Source organism: Ictalurus punctatus, chromosome 3 (assembly GCF_001660625.3).
Source record: "Ictalurus punctatus breed USDA103 chromosome 3, Coco_2.0, whole genome shotgun sequence".
Classification (NCBI taxonomy): domain Eukaryota; kingdom Metazoa; phylum Chordata; class Actinopteri; order Siluriformes; family Ictaluridae; genus Ictalurus; species Ictalurus punctatus.
Window position 1 is genome coordinate 30,542,922 of NC_030418.2, and position 21,616 is coordinate 30,564,537.

The following is a 21,616-nucleotide window of genomic DNA, read 5'->3' on the forward strand; positions in this document are numbered from 1 at the left end:
ACTGTTAATTACTCTGATATTGTTATGTTTGAAATGATGGGAAATGTTTAATAGATGTTTGGAAAGAATAATTGTGTCATTATAATCAAAATTAACTTTAACCATAGAAGCCAGATACATACATACATATACATATACATATATATATATATATATATATATATATATATATATATATATATATATATATATATATATATATAACTTTTCATGAGTTTGTTTATATCATATAATATATATACTATGATATAGTATATTATATCATTAAGCAGCTGCCAAATCAGACCTGACCACCCCAACAAGATGACGTTGTTGTTGTTGTTGTTGTCAATGTGTGTGTTCACCAAAGTCATGTGATGAGAAACTGACTGACTTGGTAAACCTCACTAGTTTAAATAATACCAGAACATCCACTACAACATCTCTAGGAAATTTGAAATGAACAAACTGGTGAGCAATCACTTGTGAAACCTGGTTATAACCATATTCATTATTTGAAGGAATTAACATTGGATTTCTTCAGTACATTATTCACTACTGCTAGTTATCCATCCATCTACCGCTTACTCCTTTTCAGGGTCACAGGGAAGCTGGAGCCTATCCCAGGGAGCATCAGGCACAACATCGGGGTACACCCTGCACAACATCGGGGTACATCCTGCACAGGGTGCCAGTCTATCGCAGGGCACACAATCACACACATTCACACACTACAGACACTTAAGACACACCAATCAGCCTACCATGCATGTCTTTGGACTGGGGGGAGGAAACCCCCGCAGCACGGGGAGAACATGCAAACTCTGCACACACATGGCCCCAGCAGGACTCAAACCCCGGACCCTAGAGGTGTGAAGCGAACTTGCTAACCACTAAGATGTAGGAGCCACATTGTCATTTCCTATGAATGTGGATTAGTATTTTGCCCCACTTTGGATTGCCACCGCAGTAAGGTTATTGGGTCTAACCTGACCACTGACATTATAAAGTGTCTGGCTATGCTCCTAGGTCTCTTACCTGCCCCTCTCTCGGTTCTCCTCCTGCTCTTTTTGATGTCGCCTTTTCTGACGAGCCGTGGTTGTGGTTGCGGGAAACGAAGGTTGACCTGCTGCCTCGGAGCACTGTTGTAAACTCTGATCTGGCTGCATGTGAGCATCAAAGAGGTGCTGCTCCACCGCTGAGCGGATCGTCTTCTCCAGATAACTGCACAAGGAGACGGACAGACTGGGGTGAAGACATCGCCATCTCTCATCATAGCACGAGTATGAAGCTCATTTCCTCTACGCAGATGTTTATTATAATGAGTCACTTACAACAATGATGGATTGAGGGTGAACGTATTATCAAGGGAATCTGCCATTAATGCTAAATCAGTGTATTACCACTTACTGTGCTAAGTCAGGCCTGTAATGACCAGAAGAGAGCTGGGAGCTGGATTAGAGAGGAGACAACACAGCATGTATTAGACAATGAAACAAGTGCTTTATTAATCGAGCTTCTGTAAATCAAATGCAACTCACAACGCAATCAAGCAAGAACTATGCGATTCCCTATTCAGATATAAGCCAAGAAGTTATATGATGATGTAAAGCAGGTGTGTGTCTACCACGGTCCAGCTGGTGCACTTGCACAGGGACACCAGTGGAAATTTTCTTACTCTGAACTACCCAACTGTTAAAGTTGTCCATTGAACCACTCTAACTCATTTCTTTCAAGTTTCAGAAGTAGACACTAAAAGCCGAATAAATATTATCGCTCTGCGGCTCACGACAGAGGTTGGACACCACTGTGTGGCTTATTGCTTTCTCCGAACTGTAAAACTGTGAATAATGACACTATCCTACAGTTATCCAATAGATACTCCATTTACCAACTCTAGCTTATTCCTTATGACTTCTAGACATAAACACTGGAACCCAAATAAATGTACGTCATGGTTACAATTTACTTTTCTATTTGACTTCATGCATTATAGCTTTATATTCAACTGAAAGTTCTTCCTTGTGAAATACTGCGCTATTTTGTGCTATAATGGTAAGCCATCTTTTTTCCCCCAGTTTGTAGAGATCTGAGATGTCTGGGGGAAAAAGGTATTATATCCAGTGTAGGATATGTCTATTTTGATCAGGTAGAAGGTCATTCATTCATGGTATTTGGCAGACACCCTTATCCAGAGTGCCTTACATTTATCTCATTAATACATCTGAGTAATGGAGGGTTAAGGGCCTTGCTCAAGGGCCCAACAACAGCAGCTTGGTAGTGCTGGGGTTTGAACTCAAGACCTTCTAAACAGTAGACCAACACCTTAACCACTGAGCTACTACTGCCCATATCGTTAAGCTTGTTCTCATGGTATCACTTTATCTATATAAAAGTATCCGAATGAATTATAAACATAAAAGCGGGGTCCAAAACAGAAGCCAGATTAAATTGGTAAACTATCATAATTATGTTAGCAAAGGTTAATGCCTTGATACTTTCAATACACCTGATTATTTAGCTAACAGCTACGGTTTATGATATATTGAATCATCTTGTTGTGGCATATTTAAATGCCACTATTGCTTAAAATGTCACTCATTCCTTTTTCAGGAATAGTACTAGCGGGTATAGACAGTGTTAGGGGTGGGCGTTATTATAAAAATATCACATAACGATTCACTACATTTCTATGATACAATTTAACACCATATCTACATTATATAATCAATTGTTCAGCCCTATTACTGGCCATAAAAGGATTACCAGGCTACTGAAATTATTAGTACTGTGACAGTATGCATGTGCGAAGGTTGTATTTGGAAAGACAACATGCATAGGGCCCAAATGTATAGCTTGCACCAAGTACCATTCCTCCACTATCTTTCACACACAGAGCAGCGTGTAGGGTTTGATACTTGAACTGTCACTCATCCAAGTGAACTGAATGACTCTTCCTGGGACGTAGGTCCGTTCGGGGATTCGGAACGCGCTGCCGTCTCTTTTAGAGGATTGACTCAACCACTGTCTAAACGAGCAGACGCAATGTTCATAAACAAGTTGAATCATCATCATGTTGGATGTTGAATGCCAAAGTTGATTTTTTATGATACACATTTTTGCCTTCCTGAGGCAGCTACACTATTTGCCTTAACAGTATATTTGAGAGGACCTGGTGGTGCTGACCTGGCTTTAATTTCATGTATATTTTTAAAGAACCTTTCATGAGTGTCTTTAGAAATCCACATGGACCCAAATGAAACCTATACATTCAAAACACAGGTGTTTTGCCGTCAAACCTGACGTTCTGTGCTGAAGGAAGCATAATTAGAAGAGCAATAATTACATATACAGACATCTTTGTGGAATTCAAAATGACTGGGATTAAGGCAAAGAGGCTAATGACGCTGTCTGTGGTTGTCCATAAACATGTCAGTTTGCCCTGGCCAGAAATGCTTTGTGGCAAATGATTTATGGAAGAGAAACAACTGATTACACCAGATGATAGAGATTACAACACTTCGCCAAGACGTGGCCAAAAATAAACATACCAGCCCAGTTAAACCAGCCAAACGTGGTCAGGGCTCATCCCAGCAGCTCTGCTTTTTTATCCTGATGACCAAATTTCATAGACAGGCTTGTTTTGCTCTCAATCCAAAAGCAAGGAGAGAGTGCACAATGCAGTGCAGAAGCTTTCTGAACGAGTCGGACATATCTCTGATAAGGAAAATACACCTGGAATTCAGTGGGAGAGTTCAGGCTTTAAAATTCTGTAAAAGACACTTTGATAGGAAAGGATATTATATTATATTCCTAGGGCAGCAATATAACTTAATAACCTGAACATATCACTGGACTGCTGTCTGCTCTGGTAGTTTTAGGCAACAGTCAGACTGAATGCAATTAAAATTTCTGGAATAAACAATCCACTTGAGATCCACTTCCAATGTCCAATGAGAAAGAAGATAAAATAACTCACTTCCAATAGTAGTGGATAGTCTGAACCAACAGGAAAAAAAAAATGAAGAACAAAATTGGGGTTATTTGCTCCCTGGTTTAAGACATACTACTGAATACTTAATGGCTCCTGGCAGCTCGCAAAGAAGACACTGACTACAAACAAGAGAGGTGAAAAATAGATAACCGATTTATACGGGAATATTCTACAAAGTGCTGGGGAAACCTGGTGAGCTCAGTGTCACAATCAAGGCCTGATTTTATTACATTAATGTGCTTTCAAGGAATTTCCTTTCTGTTTCAGTGAATATAAATGTGGAAATGACGAGTAGTTCTGATGCTTATAGAAGCAATCACAGTGTAATTTCTTAAGTACATTCGTACATGAATAATTGGTGATTTAAGCATGAGTAAGTAAAAGTATATACAAAAGAAATAATGAAAAGAAAGAAATATGAATATTAACACAGATATACAGTATTGCCAGGGACTATGAATGTGAAAATAGTCAACATAGTTATTTTACTTAAAGGTGTATTTTGTAAAACTAAATAGTCAATCATTTCTTGACTGCAGGCCATTTTTATGAATGTATGTAGTTGAGAAAGAATGAAAGAAATACAGAAAGAGAAAGAACGAAAGAAAGTAAGTAAGAAAGAAAGAAAGAAAGAAAGGGAATAATTATTTTTACATTGGGTTTAATCCCATGGGTAAATGTTTTATTTATTTATATATTAATTTTATCAAGTGTGTATAATTTTCAATCATGAACAGAGAGTGACTTAATGTTAAATCAGCATTTAAACATGATTATATTGTAATAGTACATGGAATATTTTATTAATCAGAAAATAATAAGTGAATGTTCATGTAGGTGTATATCCATCCATTCATCCATCTTCTATACCGCTTATCCTTCTTTAAGGGTCATGGGGAAACCTGGAGCCTATCCCAGGGAGCATCGGGCACAAGGCGGGGTACACCCTGGACAGGGTGCCTGTCCATCACAGGGCACACTCACATAGGTGTATATAAATACATAAAATTGCCTTGTGCCTTTTTTTTGTCTGTTTGTTTTTGTTTTTTTGTTAATGTCACTTGTTGCATGATTGTAAAAGATTTCAAAAGCTAGCTAATTTTACCACTACATTCCCTCCAAAATTACTCTTAGTAGACAAAAGTGATAACACCGGTGTTAACACAGCTGTAACACAGAAATGAGGGAGCATGGGGAACATGGTGGTAGGAGCACGGTCGGTTAGCATGTTTGTCTCGCACCTCCAAGGTTGGGGGTTCGAATCCTGCCTCCACCCTGTGTGTGTGTGCAGAGTTTGTGTGCTCTCCCCGTGCTTCAGGGGTTTCCTCCCACAGTCCAAAGACATGTGTTGTAGGCTGATTGGCATTTCCAAAGTGTCTGTAACGTGTGTGTGATTGGGCTCTGTGATGGAGTGTCCCCTGAGTTCCCTGTTATAGACTCCAGGCTCCCCGTGACCCTGTATAGGATAAGTGGTGTAGAAAATGGATGGATGGATTTGGTTGAAATGGGGTCAAGATAAATACTGTAAAATTAGAAAATCTAAGAAATATGTCTGAGTTAACTGAGAAATGTTGTGACTTTTTATTTTATTTTATTTTATTTTATTGGGAAAAATGTAGCTGTAACTAGAAAAGTCAGATCTGGATCACTCAAATTCGGCACTTTTAGCACCACGACACATATTTGTGTTTCTGCTGAAACAAAACGAGAAAAGACCAATCTCAGCTTATACAGTGTTATAGTAAATGCTTCACCAAACAAGTGGTTGATGAAGTCCTTAAATATGAAATGTTAGGGATTTTATGGAACACTAATCAAAATGTATTTTTATTTATTTAATTGCCAAAAGTGGGTGTATATAAACATTTTATATTTTGAATATGCCAAAGCACAGGGTGAGTCGACAGACTTTTTGCCTTATTACCACGTTTGTCATTCATCTTAATTATATGGCCTTTTTAAAAAGTACACATCCTTCATGAGGCGTTATGAGAAATGATTTCGTGAAACGAGGTATTTACCTTGTAAATACATAAAGCATTTTGTTTTTCTGAACAGCTTGTACACCGGGGAAGCAGCAGCTCACACTGTACTCAAGTCCACAGTGATGAGTGATTATCTTCTGTTTTGTCTGGTCTAAATTTAAACTATGACGATAGTTACAATAATTATGCTCAAGGAGATGCCAGTTAACCAGTTACCCTTTATAGATACTTCAACATGTTTCCAGAAATGACTCCTTTATCCCAAATGGTGACGTTGCATCATAAAAAAATAAACCGTGACAGATCACTTCAGCCTTATGTCGCTTTGCAGAATCGCCCCATTTATTGGAAACTTGGTTCTATCAAACCAAGGTGAGGACTACTCATGAGGTAAGTTTTGTCTGGTATCAGACAAAGTAAACAAGGAAGCAACGAATGTTTAAATGAATGACCATGCCCCCTAACTAGGTGTCCAGTGACCACTCACAAAAGTCAGACCTGCTTTGATAATCTAAGTGTGTGTCTGCAGATATCAGTGAAGGCTGTTGTGGTCAAGGTCTCTGAACCCCCGCTATGATACTGTAGTCTGTAGACACAACGTCTGTTCACTCATGTCTAAACCAAAGAGCTATGAATAGAGCACTGGGAAATGTACCGAGATTACAACTACTTCTACTTGCACATTGCGTTCAGGTAAGGATATATAAGGATACAGAAGAAAGTGTGATCAGTGTGAGTGAGTCAGCAGTGGATTAAACACAGTAAAATCCCTAGTGTTGAATTAACACCCAAAGTGTACATTTGTGTCCAGTGGACTCATATAAACACTGAAGGGTGCAAACTCAACCCTCTGGGTGTTAAATAAACACTGGGGATTTTGCTGTGATAAAGACAACTACAAGGCTAATATTCTATGTGACAGAGCTTGGGGAATTAAAAAAATATATACATACATGTACACACATACATATATATTACACACACACACACACACACACACATATATATATATATATATATATATATATATATATATATATATATATATATATATATATATATATATATATATATATATATATATATAGATAGATAGATAGATAGATAGATAGATAGATAGATATGTGTGTTTTATTCCTCTTATACTACAACAAATAGACATTTCAACAACACTTTTAACCATTTATAGGTACATTTAATGTTGTGAGCCCACAAGACAAGTTAGCTCCTGTTATCACTTACAGTATAACGGCTATAAACACTTATATTTCATATTACAGAGACACCAAAAAGAGTACAGTCCTTTGTCCTGACGACTTTCCCATGGAGGGAAACTGGCTGCTCATACAAAGTGTTGACGCTGGAGACTCCTTCCATAAATCTTAAATAAACATCTCCTTCTACAAAAAGACTTATCAACATATCACCTTAGATTATGTGGAGTGTCTGCAGTACAAGTCCCTCTGAATGAGTTGTTACTATAGCAGCAATAGCATATTAGAACAAGCACATTAATATAAAACTTGCTGTTATAGAAAATTAATTAACACCTTCTGACCAATCAGATTCAAGAATTCCAAAGCACTATGATACGAGGTAATCGAATCACTATTTTTTTTTTTTCAAATGAAATGACAACATAAATATGAAAATATTAAAATATACCTTTGATGGACCAAACATGTTTTAATGTTACTGAGAGGCTTTTTTTTTTCTTAAACAACTATACAGTACTCCTAATTTAATTCTCATAGGTAATGAATTATCAACTCAATTTAAGTAAATAAATAACTCATTAACCTATTGTAAATGGTCCAAGCCTAAATAGTGAAACAGGGCACGGCATGGAATAGCTCAGCACTTATCAAATATAGCTTTTGTGTGATTGGTTAATAAAGGAAAACATGATAAGGCTTCTGCTGAGCCAGCAAGCGAGATAAACAAACCACCTGCAAACTAAACACACTCAGGGACATTTCACAAACCGAAGCAGCACAGCGAGCGTTTGGCTGATGCAATGCTACATTGCTGTTGGCCTGTTGGTCTCAGGCTAAAACAGAACTCACCCAGTCACCCTTGGGAAAGGCATATGATATGTAGTCTTTAGGATTAGAGTGGTGGTGTCAGGCTCCAGTCTTGGTGTCTACCTTATTTAATACGTCTTATGCAACTCATCAGATGTATTTGATGAGTCTGACATCACTGATGCATGTGGTAATTCACTAAAACAGCTTGTTAGAGTGGTGTAGTATTAGTAATGCTAATGATAGCAGAATTACATTACACCAAATAATTTTTTCCCCTTTACATTTCTCCAATAGCAAATTGTATGACATCTACCAATTTGGGAAGCATGAGCGTGCTACTAACATTCGCGTCTACTGAGACACATGCAGCCAGCTACATCACTCATAAGGTATCTGAGTCCACTGGAAGCAGAGAGTCAGCCACCCCATTTGTATACATGAGCTAAACGATGTCTGCTAGACAGAGGAATGTCTTCCTTCCCTTCCAGTCAGCAGGACTAAATGGCTGTATCATCGTTGCCATTTGATATGGAGAACACTTGTAGTGCTTTGTCACTGGGGAGTGTAGTACTGCTTGGTATGGATACAAATCTGAACCTGTGAAAATACAAGGACTCTCAAGTTGACGCCAGGGTTGACAGAAACTTCTAAAAATAACAGTGATGTTGGTGGAGCTTCAAGGTCTGATTTACTTTGAACTCACCATTTGGTTTAATGTGAAGAAATATACCGTAGCCAACCAAACAAAACAAAACGTTACATTTGTCCATTGTACTCAGTGTGAATGTTACTAAACACTGCTGAAAATAGACGCTGTTGGAAAAGTAATTCTAGATGGTTAAGGCCCAAAGCACATAGCCTATTATTCTAAGTACTATTAGTATTATTCTAAATACTAATACAATATGTCCCTGTTCAGTGTGCTGACTACCCTGTGAAGAAGTATAGAAGAATTTCTTTGATCAGACTATGATTTAAATCTGATTATTATGTAATCCATCAGGTCCAATCAGATAAAATAATCAGAGCGATAAGAAATGTTTTAATCCATCACAGGCCCAATAATGACTTTGAAATGTATTTTAGTCATGAAGAGAAAGTGACTTAATGCTAAATCAGCATTTAAACATAATTATGTTGTAATAGTATATGGAATATTTTATTGATCAGAAAATAATAAGGGAATATTCATGTAGGTGAAACTGGGACAAACTGATCTAACTCCAGCTTGAGGGAAATCACTGAGCACACATTTCTCACTTCTAATTAATATCTTTTTGAGCTTGGAATTTTAGCTTGGAATTTGTTATTCTTTGGCGTGTATCCACTATGATTGCCAAGCTTTATGAGTGGGACGTCGTTTAAATTGCAGAAGTTAGAAAAATACAGTATATGCACGTACCGATAAGGTCATCTGTGATAGAGAAAATGCACCAATGTTGAGTGTCTTCGTTTTGGAGGGGTAATAAATAATGTGTCAAGATGGGGTCGGGGAGTCGCTTTGCAAAATGATTTGGTTCTTGTTACTATTGTAATAAAAGTCTCATTTCTTTTTGCCATCAAAAACCTTGAGACTCAGAAGTTTTTACATCCGAAAGGTAACCGAATTCAGCTCAGAGACGCATCAAATGAAGTTTTATTGGCATTTTAACATACACTGCTATAGACAAATTTAGATAAAGTCCTTCTAGTAAAGTCTGTCCACTCTGCTGCCTTTTTGGTGACAGTTCATCTTAGTTATTTTCAGTCACACAAGACCAGAAATGGACTGACATCAATTTGAAATGGTTGTTAAAACTTGAGAAAACAAAAATGTGTCTATAACTTACGCAGTCGCTTCAGTGCAACCTGCTAAAGTGCATTCCTCCACAACTAATAGGGCAATACGGTGGGGGAATTAAGTATTGAGCGCATCAACATTGTAAATATATCTCCAATGAGGCTATTCACATGAAATTTTCACCAGACATCAGTATTAACTCAGGAAATCCACATGTATAAAGAAATCCAAACATTTACATCCATAAATGAAGTTATGTGTAATAAACTGGAATGACACGGGGAAAGATTATTGAACACGCTAACTGAAATTTATTTAATACTTAGTTGAGAAGCCTTTGTTTGTAACGACATCTTCAAGACACTTCTTGTATGAAGAAATTAATGGGCCGTAGTACTCAGGTGTGATTTTGGCCCGTTTTTCTAAACATATTGTCTTTTAATCTTGTTCAATTGGATTCAAGTCAGGTGATTGACTGTGTAATTCACCTTTATTACACATAACTTCATTTATGGATGTAAATGTTTGGATTTCTTTATACATGTGGATTTCCTGAGTTAATACTGATGAAAATTTCATCTGAATAGTCTGATTGGCAATTGGCTCTTTGTACTGGCTGTGTGTGATTACGTATCACAGGTGCTGTGATGAACATATAGTTTTCACAGTTTTTTTTTTTTTTTTAATTTTTGTTGCTTGATTGTCTGTTTGTTTTTAACTATCACTGATCCAGACTTGTAAGAATAAGAGCATTTAAAAGTACTCACTTTAAATAGTCAAAATCTGCTGAACTCAAAACAAGAATCTTTGGACATTATGAGCAAATGTGTTGAGTTCCTCTTAATATGTAAGGAAATGGAAAAAGATCTAGCCTAATGGACCTGGTAATCCAGTTTGACAGTGTAGTTACCAATTAGACATGATTACACAAATCCACCTGTCAGCACTGGGCCATGCCACAACAAGCCCAGAAACAAAACAATAACTAAACAGCTACAGCTGGGAAAATGTGATGCATACAACTACTATTATTGTACACGAGGTAAAGAGAGGTTGAGCAGAAAACCACTACACTGGAAAACCCAATAGTGAGGCAACTCGGACATTAGCTGATGGGAAATATCTGTGAAACAGTGTTAAGTCTGTTAAGAGTTAATCTGAACATGAGACAACACTGCACTATATTTTTAAACAAAATTATGCACCAGTGATAAGGGATTTTAAAGTTTTGCTTCCTTAATTTAATATAATTGTAATTGGGTGGGTCATATGTTCAAAGACGACATTTTTTTCCCCGCCAAATCATTTCATAAATCATTTTGTTATATATTTATGTGACAACTTCACAGATGTGGGTGTTTTTTGAGCAAAATTTATTGTTCATTTATTGTTCAATTGTAACATAATGACATTAAAAGGAAACCTAGGGATGCACCAATACAACCTTAGGTCTCTATATTGTCTCAGAATTGAACAAGTGGACTGGAACTGCCGGGATTATACAAAGCGATTATACAAAATTAGCACATATTTCATGAATGCAAATGATGTTGTCATGACATGACAATACACAGATCACAAACATGAATACAGGATATTTTGCATTTCAATGCTGGATCTGTACTGATTTTCTCTGGCCAGCTCTTTTTTGTAAAAACAAAAAAGTCAAAAAAATCTCAAATGAGAGTTTGAGATTAGACACCGGCTCAGGAATCCAGCCTCATTGGTGGAAAAAGGCTGTTAGATTCACTGCGAAATATTTTAATCTGGCTTCATCATTAGTATGCAGCAGGTCTGGATACAATGTAAAATTTTATATGACCAATAACAATACATAAAAGACAAAAGAATTCACGGAAGTACTAATCGGATGAGATAAGATTTCCAGATAAGTGACGTTGACTGATTGACACCTGAATAAACCATGGGCGTGAACACCAATAGAAGTGAAGTTCCACATGTACTACGTGCATTTCATATTAATGGAAATGGATTGCCCTGATGTTTTGTATAAGTATCTTTTGTAAGGCTCATGGCTGCGCAGATTACGTTTGATCATTAATAGGTCGACAATGTACATTGTAGATGTGCTAGGAACTCAATAACTTAACAATAAGTGGAGCTTCAATAAGTGAACAATTAAGGAATACAACACAAGCAAGAGTAATAATTGTAATGAATATCATATATTCAGTACATCAGCATGATGGCGAGTAGGACATTGCTTTTATACAACAGTTCTATGAACAAGAAATTCATTGTGAGTAACTGACATTTCAGACACAATGTGGCTGAATATTTTGTTTATTTTTTGCTCCTTAAATGAAAACAATTTCCAAAGCTGTATAGAGCACAGACTGACCGGCAGCCTGTAGTAAGTGTAGGAACGGTTTCAATGTAAGGAATTAGAATTGCTAGTATTGGAAATTTATTCAATTTAATTCAATTCAATATTTATATGTATAGCGCTTTTAACAATGGGCATTGCCTCAAAGCAGCTTTACAGAAATATATAAACACAGGATACAGATTTTAAGTGTGTGAATTTATCCCTATTGAGTGAGACGGTGGTGACGGTGGTAAGGAAAAACTCCCTAAGATGATATGAGAGGAAACCTTGAGAGGAACCGGACTCAGAAGGGAACCCGTCCTCATCTGGGTAACACCGGATAGTGTGAAAGTAAAAGAAAATTCATTATGGTTTTTACATGAAGTCTGTTTTGTTGAACTAGTCCACTGTTCACTAAAGGAGACCTGACTGCAAAATGGTATGTCTTAATTACAGTCCTAAGACCAACACAGCAACCGTAGTCCCAGCAACCACAGCAAGAATGTCCATGGGGAATTGAGGTTCAAAACCATTTCTATGGTACTTCAAGCAGTACCATCCTAATCAATCTCCAGTCTGTAGCCTCCAGTTGATGAGAGCTCCATCCAGAGGTAGGGCAGCAGGATGAATCAGGCAGGTCCGTTGATCTCAAACAGATCATTTTATGGCAGATATACAGACAAGCAGTGTGAGTACAGACTCTGAAGGATTTGATTTTGGATATAAAATATGGTCTCAAAGTCAGAGGTCCACCGTGTAAAATCCTTCTTTCTTGTTATGTTTGTTGTTGAAGGGTCACTGGTTCCATGGGGACTGTCAGGAGTATGATTTATTTATTTTTTTTAACCCTACCCAGTATAAATACACTCACAGGGCAAATCGGAGGTCTGTGTAAATAGGGCAATGTTTATAGCATGTCTCTGGCTCTGAGGATGCAGAGGCTGTGTGAGTAGTTAGTGTTGCGTGAAATGTAAGGGATGAGTCCTAATAGCAGGCTTCCTTTTTTCACTGCTACTGTTTTCCTCCATTAACCTCCAAGCCTGTACAGGAGCTTTTACTCATGAACACACTCTGGGACTGGTTTATTCTCTGCCCCTGTCTTTGGTTGTGTCTGTTTATTTAATATATAAATGCTTGTCTTATAAGGTTGTATCTGGAAGCAGGGAGGCATCGAATCATGTCCATAACAGATGTTTGCATAGAACGCTGCCTTTTGAGATCATCTGAGAACATTCACAAGAACTTCAGAGCTTATGGTATTTGTTATATATACAGTATATTATGGATGTCAAAGTAAAAAAAAAAAAAAAAAAAAGTCTTTTTTTTTGTACAATTTTTTACATTGCACCTATTTTTCAGTAGTAACGTTTTCAGCTAAGTTACTTTTAAATATATGATTTTTACAAGAAGAAAAAATTGACAACATTTACAACTGACAAATTTATCAAAGAAATTATATAAGCACGGTAATGTATGCGTTTATTACTTTTAGTCTTGAAATGTATAGACCAGGAGAGGGGTATAAAAGAATTTCCAAAACATTAGATGTACCATGGAACACCGTGAAGGCCGTCATCAAGTGGAGAATATGAAGCACGACAGTGACATCACCAAGAACAGGACGACCAAAGGACAAGACAAAAACTTACCAGGGAGGCCTCCAAGAGCCATACAGACCAACATTAAAGGAGCTACTTTCTATAATTATGGTTTGGTGCAACAACAAAAAAAAAAGCACATCACCATAAGCACCATACCGATGATGTAGCTGTCACAAACAGGGGAAGAAACAATAGATCACGTGAACAGGATTTTTATTCACAGAACGAAAGATATATTTGCGATAATCAAGCAGGTCAGTAAATGGCATAAGCAATCCTTTTTGATAGCCGTCAGCAGGTGAGTGAATGGCACAAACCGTTCAATATGGATAATCACAGTTAACTGAAGAATCTTTTCCTTTTTTCTAGGATGAAGCGTGGAGAGCACAGAAGAACCGTGGACTGATGGATCGAGGGATTTGGATGACGGTGAAGGTGAGGAGTAACCATGAAGTAAGTCAGGTAAGTATACTCTCATGCTGAGACTGATGAGACCGGACAACAGGTAAGTGAAAGCTGAGTGCTTATGAAGGGTTCTTGATTGGGATGTGACAGATGTGGCAGGTTAATACTCAGGTGATTGTGAACGGGGATGCTTTAGAGCTGCTTTTCTTCAGCCAGAACTGGGGCTTTTATCAAGGTGGAGGGAATCATGAATAGCTACAAATACCAGTCAATTTTAGTGCAAAAGCTTCTGGTGTCTGCTAGTAAGCTGAAGATGAAACGGAATTTCAATTTTGGCACAAAAATGACCCACAGCTTACATTCAAATCAACAAAGCAACGGCTTAAACAGAAGAAGATCGATGTTTTTGAATGACCTAGCCAGAGTCCAGACCTGAATCCAACTGAAAATCTGTGAGTGACCTGAAGCGGGTTGTGCACAGGAGATGTCCTTACAGTTAGACGGCTCTAGAATGTTTTTGCAAGGAAAAGCAAGAAGATATTGCCAAGTCAAGATGTGCCACGCAGACAGACTCTTACCCCCCCAAAAACTGAGTGGTGTAATAAAATCAAAAGGTGCTTCAACAAAGTATTAGTTTATGGGTGTGCACACTTATGCAACCAGCTTGTTCTAACCTTTTTATTTTTCCTATTCTTCCCTAAAACGTTTGATTGTTTTTCACTTCATTTTTATACATTGTAATTTCACATTGAGGGTGGAAAATGTTCTGACCTGATTTATCTCAGTTTCATTTTTTTACATCACAAAAACCTGCCATTTTAGGGAACGGTGAGGGGTGTAGAAATTTCATATCCACTGTAATTTGAGTTGTCATCACGATAAAAAAAAAAAGAAAAAGAAGACGCTGCCCCTCACTTCACCCTGCCTTCACTGGTCCAGAATTCCAGACCGGTCTTTGCCTGCTGTGCAGACACATGAAATAGCTTGAGATTAAGTAGCAGCAACCAGTGATGTGTCCAGCATATTAGATATGGGGTTGCAAAGAGGCACAAAAGCTCACTAACGTGTGGCACCGTTAAATTACGCATAGCACCAAGTTGCATTTCTAAAATGTCTGATTTATTTTTTCCATTGATGTAGAAGGAATAGCTGTATTGGATTTATAAATAGTTCCTAATACTATACGGATTTGGTCCAACCACCTACAGAGCCACATTGATAAGCTAGATATGGTTCATCACATCAACAATAAACCCATCATCTGGCCATCTTTGTGCTCTCGCTCTGACTATCATGGGCACTTTCTTGGTGGGACAGTGCAATCAGTCCACATTAAAAGCGGGAACATACAGTCGGCTGCTAAGAATTTATATCCTGGTTCCTATTTCTCATTTCGAAAATGGGTGATGTCCTGTGTGGGCTGTTTTTTTTTAAATTATTATTATTATTATTTATTTTTTTAGCAGTGGCACTGTAAACAGTGAAATGTCAACAACAAAACGCTTTGAAGAGCCAGAAATGATCCAAGCCAACTGAACAGGATAAGCCAAGACTGAATCCTGTTTTAGTTATTGTGTAGTTTGCTCACACTTGTCTGGGTAAATTCAGCTTTGTCCTCAAGATCAAAAGAAAATAAGCATAATATTATTAATAGCAATACAACACTTTTAGATTTGAGATCAACAAGACTTATACATTGGGGACGGCTGTTAAGTTTGCATGCTTTTTCCTTAATTCATACTGTATTCCTGTAAAGACCGCTTTGCTTATTTACTATGAGGTTGCAATAACCTGTTGCACTCTGATGTGCACGTGAAACAGCAAGGACGACTCTAGCATGTAGGCACATGCTGACTCCATCCTACCTTTCTCCTGGATTAGTGCTTTCATGGTTTTTTTTCCCTTAAAAAGGATAAAGATTGAAAGATATAGATAGAGAGAGATAGAGAGACCGAGACAGCAGCAGCCTACCTCACATAGAAAGGAGATATTGGTCTTTCATCCTCCTGAGAGCTGAAAAGAAAGAGAAGAGAGACAAAAACAGGATTTAGGACCCTGCAGCAGCGTAACACAGACCAAGCATGTGGCAGCACATTGGCGAAAGAATCTCCGAGTAGCTTTTGTAAGTAGAACAATGAGAGTGCCACAGCTCAGCGCCTTTGTGAGGCTTGCCTTGAGTAATTATCACACTCAGAGAGCGTCACGGCACAGCTACACACCGCACGAGTGAGTGAAGCTCTGCCGAAAACACAGCAAGGATTACGCAGTAATAAAGATCTAACATTCGAATGTCTATACAGTGATAATGTGGCTGTGCTCTCATTCTTCAGTAATCCACGGATTGCGTATTCTTACACGTCACATGAACCAATTAACGTTTACTAAACAACGAGAAGCACGATATGCTTTCGGAGTAGCTACAAGTAGCTACGCTGTCATGCAAAGTTGATGATGGAAAGTATGTAATGATTGTAGCTGTGCAAGGAATGAGATTTAAAGCTCTGCAACATCACAGAACAATCTCCCAGATAACCTGAGGGCAACGCAGATTTATTATGTTATCAAAGAAATAATAAAAAAAATATTTAACATTACTTTTAACTCGTAAGGTTTTTTTTGTTTTTGTTTTTTTTTTTGCAATGGTACACCCTTTACTATTTTATGACCTAGCACTGCTGTCTTTTTAGTATTATTTCTTTAAACATATTTTCCCTTCGTTTTATAGTTTGAGATTTGCCTTCAAATGGAAAGTGCGCTATAAATAAAACATTATTTTTTCATCATTACACGGTCTCATTAAATTCCCTCAGATGATTCACTTTCTTCACTCAGAAAGGAACTTCATTTAGACTGGCCGATTGGTTTCCTATATCCCGATTTATATGTGTACGTGAAGTTTTTTTTTTTTTTTTTTAACTCTGTAATTCTGATTTTTAACTGATTATTAGACTGTATAAGCTGTAAATGTACAGGGCATTTAACACGATGTTAAACCACAACATGTACGGCTTGTGAAAACAGAAATAAGGTCATACATTAATAAATGAAAGTGTTTTTTTCCATATTGTTAGATTGAGCTGTAATAAAACAATAAGAAGGAAGGGTGGAGCTGGAGTGTTATTGCCCAGTCTCTAACCTGGTTGGTGCAGAACAAATTATGATCTGTGTCACACCTTCACGTAGGCAATTGTTTGTGTACGTGTGTGTACGTGTGAGTGTGTGTGTGTGTGTGTGTATGAGTGGGTGTGCTATTAAGATAAAAAATGCCTAACACGAACACTACGTGCACACATGTAGATGGGTGGTGTGCTCATAATATGCATTCGTTCATGATTCTAACCCACATGCACAAATCCCTTTGTGAAATCTCTCAGGTATTAAGATGCCAGACATACTTTAGGGGGAATTGCACAACTTTTCAGCATTTACTCGAGTTCCTCAGTGGTGTTACAGTCTGGTGATGGGATTAAACGAGTGTGTCTACTGTTGTGAATTACAAGCTGGAAATCCTGCTTACATACTACCATAGTGAGAGAACAATGGCATCTTTCAGCTGAATTCTTGATTCTGATTGGATTCTGAGATCATTTTTTTTTTGTATGTCTTATTAACTTCAAGAGAGGGTGAAGGAATGCTTGTTTATAAATAGATTGATAGATGGATAGATGGATATGTAGATAGATGGATAGATGGATAGATAGATAGATAGATAGTTGGACGGATGGACGGATGGATAGATTGATAAAGATAGATAGATATAGATGGATACATAGATAGATAAAGATGGATAGATAGATAAATAGATAGATAGAAATAGATAGATCAATGCATAGACAGATTGGTAAAGATGGATGGATGGACAGATGGATAGATAAATATCAAATCTCCCCTTCATCTCTAAGATTTTAGAAACGGTTGTAGCAAAGCAGTTATGCTCGTACTTAGATAGGAATAACATTCATGAAATGTATCAGTCAGGATTTAGACCTCATCATAGCACAGAGACAGCGTTATTTAAAGTAGTAAATGACCTTCTATTGACTTACGATCAGGGTTGTGTCTCGCTGCTTGTGTTACTCGACCTTAGTGCAGCTTTTGATACTATAGATCACACTATTCTACTTGATAGATTAGAAAATGTTGTTGGTATTAAGGGAACAGTCCTCTCCTGGCTCAGGTCTTATCTGACCGATCGTTATCAGTTCGTAGATGTAAATGGTGAATTCTCCATGCGTACTGAGGTTACTTTTGGAGTTCCACAGGGTTCTGTTTTAGGCCCACTGCTCTTTACTTTATATATGCTACCCCTAGGTCAAATTATTTGTAAACATGGAATTAGCTTCCACTGTTATGCTGATGATACACAGTTGTATGTTTCAGCGAAGCCAGAGGACAGACAGAAGCTTAGTAAAGTTGAGGATTGTGTAAAGGACATTAGACATTGGATGTTAATTAACTTCCTTCTACTTAATTCTGATAAAACAGAAATACTTTTATTAGGCCCACGTGTAGCTAGAAGTAATCTTTCTGATCACATGGTTACTCTGGATGGTCTTTCTGTTTCATCATGTGCAGCAGTTAAAGACCTTGGAGTGATTATTGACTCCAGCCTATCATTTGATGCTCATGTAGATAATATTACTAGGATAGCCTTCTTTCATCTCAGAAATATTTCTAAAATAAGAAACATATTGTCACTACATGATGCGGAAATACTAGTTCATGCATTCGTCACCTCTAGATTAGATTACTGTAACGCTTTACTGTCTGGATGTTCCAGTAGGAATATAAATAAGCTCCAATTAGTCCAGAATGCAGCTGCTAGAGTCCTAACTAGAACTAGAAGATACGACCATATCACACCGATATTATCAATACTGCATTGGCTCCCAGTAAAATCTCGCATTAATTATAAAATACTTTTATTAACCTATAAAGCACTAAATGGTCTCGCGCCACAATATCTAAGCGATCTTTTGTTTTTATATGATCCGCCACGCCTACTTAGATCAAAAGATGCAGGCTATCTGACGGTACCTCGAATAGTGAAGGCTATAGCAGGGGGAAGAGCTTTCTCTTATAGAGCCCCACAGTTATGGAACAGTCTTCCTATTAGTGTTCGGGACTCAGACACAGTCTCAGTGTTTAAGTCTAAGCTTAAAACATATTTGTTTACTCAAGCCTACCCTGACTAGATTCTGTTCTACTACTTCGCAGTCATAATTATCTTTTTTCTCCCTCTCTCCTTTCGCTGAGCCCCACATGAATTTATGGAGATACTAGAGATCCAGATCCTTTCTGCCTCTGGATGGAGCTCAAATCTTCTTTAATTCCAGACTGCTGGGACTACGGCTGCTCTTAACGCCATACAGACTTCATATAAATCCATAATGAACTTTTTCACACTAACTGTTGTTACCCAGATGAGGATGGGTTCCCTTCTGAGTCGGGTTCCTCTCAAGGTTTCTTCCTCTTAACATCTTAGGGAGTTTTTCCTTGCCACCATCGCCACTCAGTGGCTTGCTCAGTTGGGATAAATTCACACCTTTAATATCTGTATACCGTGTTGATATTTCTGTAAAGCTGCTTTGAGACAATGTCTATTGTAAAAAGCGCTATACAAATAAAATTGAATTGAATTGAATTGAATAGATAGATAAAGATAGATAGATACAGATAGATAGATAGATAGATAGATAGATAGATAGATAGATAGATAGATAGATGGATAGATAGAGGGATAGATAGATAGATAGATAGATAGTTGGATGGATGGATGGATGTACGGATGGATATATCAATAAAGATAGATAGATATAGATGGATAGATAGAGAGATAAAGATGGATAGACAGACAGACAGACAAGACAAACAGACACTGTAATGTAAGTGATAACAGTAACTAACTTTTTTCATTGAAGTTCCACAACATTAAATGTAAGAAGATGAAACACTTCTGGACATGTGGTTTTAGGAAAATCATCAAATTTGCAAAGGTAACAGTAATCCCGCTTATTCAATACAATACAGTGTTAACGTTTGTTGATAACATTTTCCTTTGACTTCTCTATTCTGCAATCCAGTATAACAGCTTGTCATGATAAGACTGACTAAGCTTTCTGTTTAGCACCTCTCCTGCCTGAGTAGACACTTAAACCAAGCCACAAAACATCATTGAACTTTTCTCTTTACATGTAATATCTGCAGGAGCCTTGTCCTGAACTAGTAACCCTGGCTGTGTGTGTCATCATGTTAAACTTGATCTGTCCCACAAATATAGTTGGGTGACACCCCACAGGCAGTATCTCAAACATCCAGCTGGTCTTTTCATTCGTTTTTCATTCGTTCAGTCTTCCTATACATCATACCATAAGCACCTGCATCGGTCTCACCCGAAGAACATTAACATAACCTAGTTCTCACAGACACCAGATCAGTTATTCCCCCCAGTCCTACCCTGACGTTTCACAGCGTTGCTTAGTTAAGCGTTTTCCCTGCGTGCACACACTTGAGTCAGCATTCAAAACACTCGATGATTAGTCATTGAGTTGAATTACGTGTACAGCAGGCAAGAAAACAAAAACACTGAGAAAGAGACTGAAAAATAGAGAAACTCCTTTATTTATTTATTTTTAAAAAGTTTGTAGAGAAACGCCATTTTCCCACAGTTCTCAGTGATGTAGATGTGCGTCAGTAGAGTCAATAGAGTAGAGTTGCTAGAGGACGTTTTCAAAGGTTCATTTTATTTCGTTACAGTGTTTGTTTAAATTTTTTATTTAGTTCGGTTGGTTTAAGGTCAATAATAATCACCAATGGGGTGGTGTGATGTGGCCCAATGCAAAGCATAGAGTTACTCTTACCATCATTGTGCCCTAACAAGACATCCCAAAATGTTTTATTCCTCTTATACAACAGCAATTTGCCATTTTTGAAAAAATAAAATAATGACAGATCATACTTTTAAAAAATATTTTTATAGATAAGTTTAATGTTGTGGAACATCCACGTTGGTTCCTGTTATCACTTCCATTATAGCAGCAGCTATGAACACGTGTTCCCTCATCAGCCTCTATTTTTTCTCTCTCTGAGTAAATAAGACAGAAAACGTAGCTTATCATGTTACCAAGAAACAGCGGACTGCAAACCCCTCCATCCTGAGGAAGTTTCTGTGTCAGAAAACTTCAAGTTACAGCATTACCACTGACCAATACAATGCGCTGACACTGGAGACTCCTTCCAAAAATGGTCTCATCATAGAAAACTTAGTAACACCATATCAATATCTATTCGAAGTGTATATATTTGAATAATATTATGAATATATCACATTAAAGGTTATAGTTCTGAGGGTTTTAAATATTAGTACCCTCAATACAAATATAAATTAATCAAATCATCAAAAGTCCCTGGGTAAGTGGTTACTAAAGAAGCGATGACAAATTAGAACAAGCACGTTAATATGAATATTTGCACTGTTACAGGAAACTACTTTCATCATCACTTTCTGACCAATCAG

The 21,616-nt window shown here is 37.5% G+C and overlaps 1 protein-coding gene across 5 annotated transcripts in view; it reads right to left on the reverse strand.

Annotated features, from left to right (window-relative positions):
* fam13a (family with sequence similarity 13 member A) overlaps positions 1-21,616 on the reverse strand; it is an 83,431-nt gene that overhangs the window by 31,642 nt on the left and 30,173 nt on the right. For 4 of the 5 annotated variants that reach the window (XM_017463495.3, XM_017463496.3, XM_053679881.1 and 1 more), the window contains exons 9-11: positions 16,072-16,113; positions 1,390-1,431; positions 1,018-1,203 (exon numbers count right to left, since the gene is read on the reverse strand). In XM_017463495.3, the coding sequence (XP_017318984.2) occupies positions 1,018-1,203; positions 1,390-1,431; positions 16,072-16,113 (270 nt within the window). The remainder of the gene's footprint in view (positions 1-1,017; positions 1,204-1,389; positions 1,432-16,071; positions 16,114-21,616) is intronic. The other variant, XM_053679880.1, reaches the window with a different exon arrangement.